This window comes from Neolamprologus brichardi, chromosome 2, assembly GCF_056152115.1.
Source record: "Neolamprologus brichardi isolate AB-2024 chromosome 2, ASM5615211v1, whole genome shotgun sequence".
Taxonomy (NCBI): Eukaryota; Metazoa; Chordata; class Actinopteri; order Cichliformes; family Cichlidae; genus Neolamprologus; species Neolamprologus brichardi.
The window spans coordinates 26,405,335-26,417,484 of NC_142105.1; the positions used below are offsets into that span (position 1 = coordinate 26,405,335).

At 42.0% G+C, this 12,150-nt stretch overlaps 1 protein-coding gene across 1 annotated transcript in view; it reads right to left on the bottom strand.

The window, feature by feature from the left end:
• apbb2a (amyloid beta precursor protein binding family B member 2a) overlaps positions 1 to 12,150 on the bottom strand; it is a 37,434-nt gene that overhangs the window by 16,711 nt on the left and 8,573 nt on the right. Inside the window, exon 8 of the mRNA XM_087849699.1 lies at positions 11,030 to 11,157. Coding sequence (XP_087705825.1) covers positions 11,030 to 11,157 — 128 coding nt within the window. The remainder of the gene's footprint in view (positions 1 to 11,029; positions 11,158 to 12,150) is intronic.

A 12,150-nucleotide genomic window follows, 5' to 3' on the forward strand; every position in this document is an offset into this window, starting at 1 on the left:
TTCTCGACTTCCATTAAAAAAAATTGATGTTAATACTGGAAGACAAATTTAGAGATAACAGTTCTGTTTACTGGTCTACAAATGCTTTCATAGCCATTCTAAGCTGCTTACAGACAATTATAATCTGCACATATTAGTCAAAACTCAGTTTCCAGCACAAAAGCTGTTTTTTTTTTTAATTTTTTAAATTGGACCCCTGAGTGTCGATAATTGTGTTTGCAAAAAACAGCAAATGTGGCTCATCACGGCAGTAAATTGTAGTTTATTGTAATGGAATGCAGAATATGGTGATAAAAAAGGGCATAAAAATCAAAGATAAAAACTAGATACATGAGGCACAAAGTGCACACTTTACAAAGCAACTAATAGGACTGTACTGAGCTGCTGACAGTAATTAGCTTAGTTTTATTGCAGTATTGATGCTGTGTTGTGGTGCGCAGTCAGGTATTTACTGCACCGACTTATCAACAGAACATCGGCATCGGCTGATATTCGCCTTGTTGACTGCCGTTTACTGATGGCAGAGGGCGCCGTTTATTTGTTGTGTGTCATCAGTTTTGTAGTCCTCGTGTCCGTCCGGTGTTTTAAATAGTCACAGTCACATAAAAAGGAAAGTACATCCTCTTTTGATTTTTAGATTTTATGTGTCTGGGTGAACAATGATAAATGACATATTATAGTATACCGTTACTGCGCGCATAGAAATTAAGAGGGTGAATCAAATACCTCTGATTAACTGATCGTAAGGAGGTCTGAGCAGGGTTATAGGGACTTTTCTGTACAATTTAACAGTAGAATTTCCATAATTTTACAGTAAAAAAGAATTTTCACAAGTGGAAAACATTCAAGACAGCTGCCAAACTTCCCAGGAGTGGGCGTCCCCGGAAACACACCCCGAGGTCGTGCTCAGACTCTACAGGCCTCAGGTAGAATGTTAAATGTTAAAATTCATGATGGTACAACTGAACAGGTATCGGTTGTGTGGAATTGTGAACACATGTCAACACAGTGTTTTAAGTTATGTGTTCGTCTGAGGTTGAACCATATTTTAAACCTAGTATGGACTAGATAAATTATTATTATGTCTTGATACATAAAATCTTAGAATTTCTTTTTCACATGACACAATTTATGAGTCGATGAATTAGTTGTGATCAGGATTTGTTTGTTTCACTGCACAAAATGAGAAAAATGGGAAAATCCAGTTGTTGAAAACATGCATCTCCAGTATTTTTAGTTGTATATAGATTATTTAACTTTACCCCTTTGATAATTAGCTGATATAATTTTGCATAATGACTTGGATGAAGTGGCCCATTAGATATTTTAATTGGAAATATGTGGTTAATAGCAGCAGTTATACGTTTTTTAACAGAAAACTTTGTGCTGAAATATAAATAACATTTATAACGCTCGATCTTATAAGTGTTAAAGCTCCCAGTACATTTTTTGTTACTACTTGTGTACTTTTCCTTTGTCATTCTTTTTCTTTATGTTGGATTTCGCTGCACTTCCCGCCTTCTCTTACCTACAGAATCATATCTTTCAGTTCTTTGGAGAAGACATAACTGTGATTTAGGACAATGTAACTAAAGTTGACTTGCTGACATGTAGCTACCTCATATATGTTGTTGGCATATGCTTTTGCATATAAACTGAAATATCTGAGGTAATGAGCAAACACTGATATACATGTAGCATCGGTCTCCTTATTCCAGAAAACGTGGAACTGCTCCTTTTAATAGCAGGCATCAAAGTGATAAAAAAATACAAAAGAGAGTCCATGTTTTGAGCTAATTTAGAACTAAGTGAAAGCAGCATCACTTAAACCTCTTCCACAGTTGCACTCCGACACTTAAACCTGTGTGCTACAGCTGAACAGGGTAAACCCCTCTGCGACCTGGTGAATTAGTCATGACCCACAGCCATTAGAGCCTAATGTAAAATGTCTGCACGTAATTACCATCCTACACCGTAAACTTGTTTACAGCACCAAGGTGAGAAGCAATACGAGCACCCGGGGCTTGAGTCCCCCCCCCTCCAACCTCCTCTGCATCAGAGGTACCACATGACACATACTCCTTGTTTCTCTAGGCACACATACACACACTCACAGGCAGAGAAACAAGAACACACTATCACCAATATTGCCAGAGGCGGCAAAAAAACTGGGACAAAATCAAGTCGAAATAAAAATAAAACTCTTGTCTACGGTGTATTAAGCAGCGAACGCGGCGCACGGCGCTGCCTGTGCGAATTGAGCAGCCAGTTGATGTTGTTTACAGCAGCAGCTACGCCTGCATTTGATTCATCCTCAAGCAATCTGAACACATGTAAAACATTTTACAAATGCGCAAATGACAATCTGAATGGTTATTAATATTTTACGCGCAGAACGCCAACTTCACAGATCTTCAGACGGCTTTCTGCGCATACAAAAAATATTTGAGCGTCTTCTGCCTTGGCGGATAAATATGTGCACGCTCACACATATCCATAAAAGCTGCGTTTAAGTGCTGAATAAAAATCGGGTCATATAGAGTGGATTACAGAGGGGTGTAATTTCTAGGAAGACTTTTTTTTTTCATCTAAATAATAAACATTTTCTCCCCCCTTGATTACAGCTCAGACATTTCCCCCCTGGATACACTCTATACGGCACTATATACAGCATGGTTTTAAATGACTGAGCACAAGGATAACTCAAAATACGTTTGAGACCAATTTCTCTTCGCAAAAAAAAAAAATGTTATACTGAGAGGAAGGAAAACACGCAAACCCCGGTTTATTTTGATGCAGCTTTGTGACCCAAATCCGAGCATTCGTTGAGGCAGAGAGGCAAACTAGGGAGGGAAGGAGGGGCAACATGCAGAGGGAGCACACACAGTACCCGTGTGTCAACACTCGTCATTTTTCATTACATATTTAAGAGTAGAGTTATGTGGGTGGGTGAGACAGACAGAGAGAAAGAGAGAGAGAGAGAGGGGAACAAGAGATGAGTGGGGGGAGGAAAAAAGAGGGATGCTGGGTGGACGAGAGAGCAGGGGGAAAATGATGTCCTGCTGTTCTCTCTGCTCTTGATCATTTATACATCAGAATGCACTGGTGTGTGCAACTATGTGAGCGGGTGCGTGCGTGCGTGTGTGTGTGTGTGTTTTCGTACATGAGCGCAATATTCTCGACAAAGCTTCAGTGAGATGTCACATCAGTGAGACGCCCCTCTTCATGTACCCTACCAACATGTGTCACAAAGTGTGGGAGAGAGCGCAGGGATTCGGTGACGAGTGCAGTGGAGTTACTGTGCCGTTTGGATCATTTGCATGTAACCCAATTAGCTGCATGTGCCATAAATCACTACATTTCCTGCACATGCGATATAGTAAACTGGTGTACACTGGATTTGCTGAATTCCTCAATGGAGCAAACACAATGCAGATAGTTGTTTTAAAGATACAGGATGCTGTGTTCAGCTGGAAAGAAATGTTGCTGCTGTTGAATTTTTCAAGTGGATTTTTTTTTTTTATTTTTTTAAAGAACGGATCATCACTATTTCATTCCCATCTTTTTTAGCTGCAGGCAGAAATATCTGAGATCTAGCTCTTTAAATCATTGGTTCTCAAACTGTGGCATGGGCCCCACTGGTGGGGCATAGAGCCACTGCAGGTGGGGCAGGCAAAACCAGCGAAAAAATACAGAGTAAGACTAGGTGGTTCTTCTTCTTCTTCTTCTGTTGGCTGTTCCCTTTAGGGGTCGCCACAGTGGATCATCTGCCTCCATCTCACCCTATCCCTCGCATCCTCCTCTGTTACATCAGCCCTCTGTGTGTTCTTTTTCACTACATCCATCAATCTTCTCTGTGGTCTTCCTCGTTTCCTCCTGCCTGCCAGCTCCATATTTAGGTTTGGCCAACCTAAGCTGTCCATCTGATAAATTGAATTACTAATCCATGTCCATTCTGGTCACTCCCAATAAACACCTTAACACCTCCAGCTCCACCTCCTGCCTTTTTTTGTGCCATCGTCTCCAAACCATACATTATAGCAGGTCTCGCTTTCTCTTTCCCTTTTACTGCTAGCCTTCTGTCACAAGTCACCCGTTGCACTCATCTCCGCCCACTCCACTCTGTCTACACTTTTCTCTACCTCTCTCGTGTACTGTGCATTGCTTTGTGTAGCTGTCAGCCTGTCCATCACCACTGCAAACAACAAGAAGCTCAGTAGGGAAAATGATCGATATTCTCTCCCTAGGAAAAACAAAAAATCACCTGGATGCTTTTATCAATAGCAGTTGTGATGTTAGACACTACTAATGCTATATTTGTTGTAATTTAACTAAAAGGCCTAATAGAAGATATAATTGAAATGATTAGAAAGTCCATCGGAAATTGTTTCATATAATATTAAAGTTTGTTTGGTTTTTTGGGCATAAAGAACACTTTCCAGCGTTTTACTGGCACTTTGTAGATAAAATGATGCATTTTAGAAAATAATAATAATTTTTCATTCATAATGAAAATAATCGTTAATTACATACCCCCTGAATTATTTGAGCTGTACAATTAAATGCTGTTACATTTTCAGAGCAATTAAAACTATACTTGATTAGGGTTCCTTTATAGTTGGCTTGTAAAAGTCCACACAAGCAACAAGGGAAACAGACTCTGAGCTTTCAGAGCCGACCAATTATCCATTTAATGTTCAGCTTAGTGCTGTTATCAAATCAAGTGGACCACGAACATGTTTACCAATTCGAGGTTTTAAATCATTTCTTTGAGTTTTTGTGATTAGAGGGAGCTGAGGTAATATTTCTAAGAAACGTTAAATGTGTAAACTTTGAAAATAAATGACAGGGGGTTAATTTACCACCTGATATAGTCATCATTGTAGACATGTCTGCTGCAGGCCGGCTGAAAACGTAATCAAAGGCTCAAACAAAACAGTGTTAAAGTATTCAAATATATTCAGCTTAAACAGTCTCTGTAGTCTGAATAAATGGAAGAGCTACAGGCAGACACTGACTGCACAAGGGTCCCGCTGCGTTCAGCCTTGTATGATCAGCTAACATCAGCTCGCATCTGTGCCCACCATGGCTAGGACCAGGGAGAGTTTTATCTGTGAGGAGATTTATTGGCTGGCGGGGCCAGGGAGGGAATCTATAGGGGGAACAGGAGGAGTAATCTGTCAGGAAGACAGGGATTACAGCAGGTGTGCCTAACAATGCTAATGTAACACAGAGAGTGAAAAAGCAAACTGAGAGAGAATGAAGGAAGCTTCTTTTGTAAAGCTTATTGTTTGTAATTCTCTGTCTGTGTGAATGCATGCGTGTGTGTGTCTGTGTGTGTGAGACATTGGACTGTGGGTTGGAGAGAGAGATGAGGGGACACAACATCATAATGACCCTTTGGAGAATGAGGGTTCCTGGGTGGCTGGGTGGACACATCCTGACAAGGGCTGCGTGTATGTGTGCGGAGAAGTGGGAGTGATGGATTGTGGGTAAATGGAAGGAGCTGACGCAGAGGAGCGATGACTTGCCGGGAAAGAAAGACGTAGGCATAGGGCTCAAATCGGTGCAGGACTGGGGAGGAAAGGTCATCAATCACTCTGGCGTCTATCGAGTGGGTCTAGGTGTTCGGGCTCTGTCCCTGTGGGCCATCAGTGGGGTCTTGCATGTTAATTAAAGCCACAAAGGCCTTGACATCAGCAAACAGGCTGTGGTTACACTGGGGCATCATGACTGAAACAGCTCGAAGAGCGGATATGAAAAGTCAAACACGCACATGCAAACTCATTTCACTGACATAAATGGAGGAGAACGCAAGAGTGTGTTCAGCATTAAAACATTTATGATACACGGGCTCTCTTCTCTTCTCTTTGCTTCTCTTCTCTTCTCTTCTCTTCTCTTCTCTTTTCTTCTCTTCTCTATGCCATGCCTGTCCATAGAAGGTCAAGCAGTGGGGGAAATAAGTGAGCGCTGGAGGGAATAGGCGAGCAGGGTCTCACTGCTGCCCACTAATGAATATGAATGAAATGTGGAATCAGTGTGCATTTGTTGGAGTGTGTTGGTATGATATGTTTCTGCTTGTGTGTGTGGGTGTGAACTCGAGCATCTGCCGTTGAGCCATTAGTGAAAACAGGTAACATTAGTTCATTTAAATAGTAGAAAAAGGGACATAGACAGCAGGCTGGCGCAAAGATACTATTAAAAACGTACATTATTGGGTTTTCAACGGCGTTGTCTCAATCCTAACAAGTGTCACATGCCAAGGACACGAAAACAAGAAGACAGGGCCTCTCTGATGCCATAAATCATTTCTCTGTGGCTTTTTGTTCTACGCTTAGTGCTTCCCTGCTCATCCCTCATCCCGCTTTCTCCTCCTCATCCTCTGCTAGGAGAGAGAAAGGGAAATTCCCTGTATGCATATAGTAGCTCCTGCTATGCACACACACACACACACACATGCACACACACACACACACACACACCTAGGTATTTAAACTAATTAAGTTTTAAGCTCATGATGTATATGTCTGCAGAATACACACACACAAGCATACACACCCATACACACACATATCAAACAGCTCCAAACAGCCATGACAGACACTTTAAAAAAATCCCTGCAGCGTATCCAAACCCGTTAATCCTGTCTTTCTCATCCCTCCTTTGCCTACTTCATCTTTTTCTTTTCTCTTTTGCTCTTATGCCTTTTCTTTCTCATCTGACTCCCTGAATGAATGTCTTGCTCTTGTCTCAGTGACTCTGGCTGCAAACCTGCTGCCAACAGCCTGCATCCCTACACCTGCTGGCAAGCCAGAGAGAGAGAGAGGGAGTCAGAGGGACAAGGTACACAGCTTGAAGTCAAACACACAGCAGGAAGCTGAGACGTAAATGAGTGGAAAAAATCAAGGGAAAGCTAATTAGAAAAAGTAGGGCCAAGGGACGTGTGCTGTGTCCTTTAAACAAACGGAGCAGTTAGAAATCATCAGAAAGGCTAGAGAGGGTGATAGTAAGGTGGAAAGAGAGGTGGTAATGGGTCACTGTAAGTGTATAGATGGCTTTGTGGATGGATGGATGGATAGATAGATGGAGAATAGAGGACTGAATGAACTACAGATCAGAGTACTCACACAAGCAGGCATCCTCGACCCGTTACCGACAACTACTTCTTTGCCTCGTTAGCTCCTTCGCCGCGGTGACATTGCTACAGCCCCTTCGCAGCAGTACCCCAGGGTAAATCTCTTCCTGTCTGCCTCCTCTCTTTTTCTTCTTATCCTTTTTTTTTAATCCTCTGGGGCTTCTTCCCCCTTCTCCTCTCCCTCTTTTCTTCCCCTCCCCCTTCCTTCTCCCACTCCTCCTCCACTTTTTTCCGCTACACCTTTTCTCTCTCTATCTTCCTCTACAGCCGGCTTCCCTCGCTTTGCTTGCCTGGTCCGGAGAGTCTCCTGCGAGGTCCTGCTGTGTCAAGTGCAAGCAGGGAAGCATGCCTCTCTCCCTTTCTTATTGGCTTCCCATCACGCTGATCATTCCCGACACACTCTCTCAAAAGCAGTGCCGCGCTTTATTCCCCGTTCTCTCACTGTTTGTCTTGAGTATCTTCTCGCCTTCGTCCTATCTTTGTCTCTCCTTCTCTTGCCTGAGTGAAACTGGGAAAAAAGGGGGGGCTTCAACCCCACTAAAGTGCAGTGGCAGGACAAAGAAAGAGAGTCAGAAAGAAGAAGAAGAAGAAGAAGAAGAAGAAGAGGCAAAGCTGTGCAGCCAATGGCACAGGAGGGAGGCAGAAAGAGCGCTGGAGACAAAGAGTGGAAATAGCACAGACAGAAAGATGGGATGGGAAAAGTGGGGGGAAACACATGCACACCCACTCATTCACCATCACACACAAACAGAGCGCTCCGGATTTAGACCTATGACTTCATCAGTTCAAGTCCGCATGTATACACATAAATGCGAACAGCGCGCACGCGCAATTTGGGCGTGCACGCGGTCAGACTTGCTGAGTGCTCCAGATATAGCCTCATGACTTCATCGAAGCGCTAACCCCTCCTCTACCATCGTCCCGCCCTGCTTATGAGATGGGGGGACTCATTCATATTGAATCAAGCTGAAGGAGAGCGAGAGAGCGAACATTCGGGAGAGGACTGGGAATATTCCACAGATTGATGGTTAAAGAAAGAGACAGCTGATGGAGAGAGAGCAAAGTGCGAGCTATCTTCTATGCATGCTTTCAGAAACAGCCTTTATCTTTCACCTCTGCCTCCTCCTCTTTCCCTGTCAATTTATGGCCTTTTAAACATAATTAAGAAATACATTTCTCTTCTGCATGTCTTTCACCGCCTACCAGCTTCAGTCAGTTAACAATATTACCAGTCTGACTTTAAACACACACAGTGTGCAGGCAAGTAAGTCAACCACTTAGGCAGCACACTGAGCTGCCAATCATACAAAACATATAGTGGACTACCAAAACCTGTTATTGCTATTACAATCTCAGCTCTATGGAGACTTTTCAAACCTCCCTGCAGGAGTTGCTTCTATACAAGGGTACCCTAATCAGACCTGGCTCCAGTTTAACCACAAAGGGATTAGATGTGGTTAATGTTAGGGTTTTGTGTGTGTCAGTCATTTTTTTTTTAGACAGAGCACATAACATTAAAAATAAGAAGAATAACCAAGCAACACATGACACGAAGAAGCTGACGTCAGCAACATCTCGCCAACGCTTCACAGGATCACAGTATCACTCCAAGACTGTCACAAAATAACTGAGCAAATTAACAAATGCAAAAATATTAATCACTCAGCAGTGACAGAAAAAGCACACCCCTACAAGAATAAATAAAAATCACAGCTTTAAAACGAACAACCAAGTTTTTCATTGTTCTATCACTGCTGTTTAACAGGCGCTGTTTAAAACAATCAACCCGGGAGAAAATGATCATCACAGTCCACAGGAGCAGGGGTGCTCACATATACTTTTGAGGATTCAGCTGCAAGCTAGCGGCTTCTCTCCACGACCAGGCTTTGATTACAGTGCACTCTAGTGGCAGGACTAACAGAGCAAAAATTCCAACCTGTGGCAAAATAATCTCAGATACAATCGCACACGCACAAACTGCAATGCAGGTTGCTGTAAAACAATTTGCTGCATACATGGAAAAGCTCCATGTGGCTCCAGAGCATCAAATATCTTCTGAGTCACCTTGTTTGTTCTCAGCTTTAACACCCTGTGCTGGTTTGAAGGCCAAGCTATCCAGTTTTTCACATCAGTCCCAAACAACTTATCACCATGAAAGCGGCTTCACATCCTGTCCCCTGGACCACATGCTAAGCACTTTACTTCTTCAATGGATATCGAAAGCATTGAAGAAAATATTGTTTTAGTTACTTATGTATGAACATGTATCTAATAGAGTGAATGTCAATGTTCTCCTTTTTGTGACGTATGAGAGCAAGAGTTTTTCTGACTTTTTCATTCTGATTGGGGTACATCCAAAAGTCATGAGCCTAAAACCAAGCAGAGGAATGCAAGACTGCACCCTGCAGATTTTAAAGAGCTGTGGTGGTGGTGGGGGGGGAAGCTGTAATGTTATAAGTGAGATGCAGAGAGGGAATAAAGGATAAGAAGGAGTGCTATCCTGAGATGACCCTCCCCTTCTCTTTCCACTACACGCTTTATCCATTACCGCTGAGAGAGACAGCCACTGAAAGTTTCTCAATCCTCAGAGATGGAAGGGGCGGAGGGACTTGCTTTCTTTATTTCACTCTCTTTATCTCACTCGCACACATACAGCTGATGTTGCTGTAGTGTTGTTGTTGGGGGAAGTCAAAAAGGAGGAAGACAGGAGGGATGGAGAAGAGTGGGCGGATAAGAGGGATGCTCTGAGAGAGAAAGAGAGAGAGCGAGAAAGAGACTAGAGCAGTACTTAAAAGACAAAGACGGAAATAAGATAGACAGAGAGACACTGAGGCAGGAAGAAGGAGAGGGGGTAACAAGCATGGCTGAGTGCGAGTGAGCCTTTTACACAGACTCTATTTTAAACTCCATTTTCACCCGATTCTTTAACAGCTGATTACACATGTCAGGACCCGACCGTTTCTTGGACTGAAACCTCCAGCCCATCTTCTCGTTTGATTTCATTTGACACATCTTTAAAGTAAATCCTCAAAAAAAAAAAGTGCTTAGATTTTTAGCATTTTGTGTTCACAAGACTTTTGCTCTGTCTGTGCTAAGCTTCCAAATGCACATACGTGTCTCATACATATGAAATCCATGCATGCCATGCATCAGCGCTAACGTTTCCACACGAGTGTATAGGTTAATATGCAGGTTAATGGAAACCCAGAGCGGCTCATATCAATGAGGGCTTGGCCAGCTCCCCTTATTAGCAGCTACGCTGCCCTCAGCACACTGTCAGCTCAATGTTGAGAAGTGAAAACCAAGACTATGGGATATTGCCAAATGACTAAAGGCCCCATAGGTCCTCAGTGTGGAAGTGAAGCATTAGGAATAATTGTGGAGTTTTAGCACAGTCTGTGAAAATACAGACTGAATAATAACAAGGCTGATGCTGTTCTCTAGTGATTAGTTAAAACTCCTGAGTGTTTTACACACATGCAGTTTAAAAGGTTCCCGTATAAAATTGTGTGTTTGCACATATACAGAAGGATTTATCTGCTCAACATGTTTGTGTGGGTTCTTGTCTGTTTCACTAAGAATGTCAGTCATTAATTCTTTACTCGTGTCTATTAGGAGTAACCCTTGAAACTCTTTTTTAACTGAACAGTTTCTGTCATATTTCAGGGCTGCTTATACAACAAGATTACTGGGTTTGTGTCAGAAGTGAGTGAGGGTGGCCCTTGCCTATGCAGTTACCCTTTGGAAAACCTTGAAACTATTTTAATGGTTGTTAAACCACATGTTTATTGAAATTCATCAGGGAAGCTCATCAAAATATCGCCTCCACAGGGGAAGAGTTATAAAAACAGAACAGCATGGTTTCAGTAAAGATTTCTGTAATGTCCTCCCTACCTGTCATGGTCTCTGCCAACACCCCAGACACGGATGCTGCTGATTGGCTGAGAGTGGAGCAAGCTGCGATCATCAGGGTCAACAAGAGTTAACATGCGATCCTGAAGCACTAAAAGCATCCCTTTGCCCTGCAAGATAGCAACCAAGGATACATCAGTGCTGTCATCCACAAGCCAGCCAGAGGTTTTTGTGAGGTAAGTTATATAATTTGTTGCGACATGATTTAAAAAAACAACTTGACAGTACTTTGAAAACTATAGGGAAATATTTTCAATGAAATATAGCCAGTAGTGATGGGATTTCCGGCTCTTTTTAGAGGCTCGGCTCACTAAAAAGAGCCGGTTCGGAGCCGAAGGAGCCGGCTCTTTTTAGTGAGCCGAGCCAAAAGAGCCGGTTCTCTAAAAAGAGACGGAAATCCCATCGGAAATCCCATCCCAAGAGCCGGCTCCTTCGGCTCCAAACCGGCTCTTCAGGTTGTTATGCAGCTTTAATTAATTTATTAATAACAATAATATAAAATTATGCACAAAAGGAATTACTAATGTAAAAAAAAAGTGGTTTTATTTATATATGTTTATATATAGATATATGCGGTGGCCCCTAGAGACAAAACACATACAAACTCCAAAACACATTTCTAGAGTTAACTGAACTTCCAAAACAGAGCTACCTAGATCACTTTAATTACACAATTGAAAGCATATGTGCATTGTTTGTGCATTTATACACAAGCACTCATATATATTCAAATAATTAAAAAAAAAGTTAATTTACCTGTTACTGCCACACACCACGTGCTTCAGAGTTCGTAAATGTTTTGAAGTTTGTACGTGCTTTGTCTCTAGGGGCCACCGTAAATATACTTGTATTTATTCACTCCACATGAAATGTAATAAATAAATCATATAATACAAAACCAACTATTCACATTTCAACTTTGAACTATTTAAATTTTCAGCTTTTTCCTTTTAAACATATTTAAAGTGAAACAACACAAAACACTGCAAACCACAACACAATTAAATATAAATTAAAATATGAAAACAAAAAGAAGATGCACATTCTCTGTCATATGGACCCGCATGAATAAACTTTCTGAATCCTTTATCATCCGCAACTGA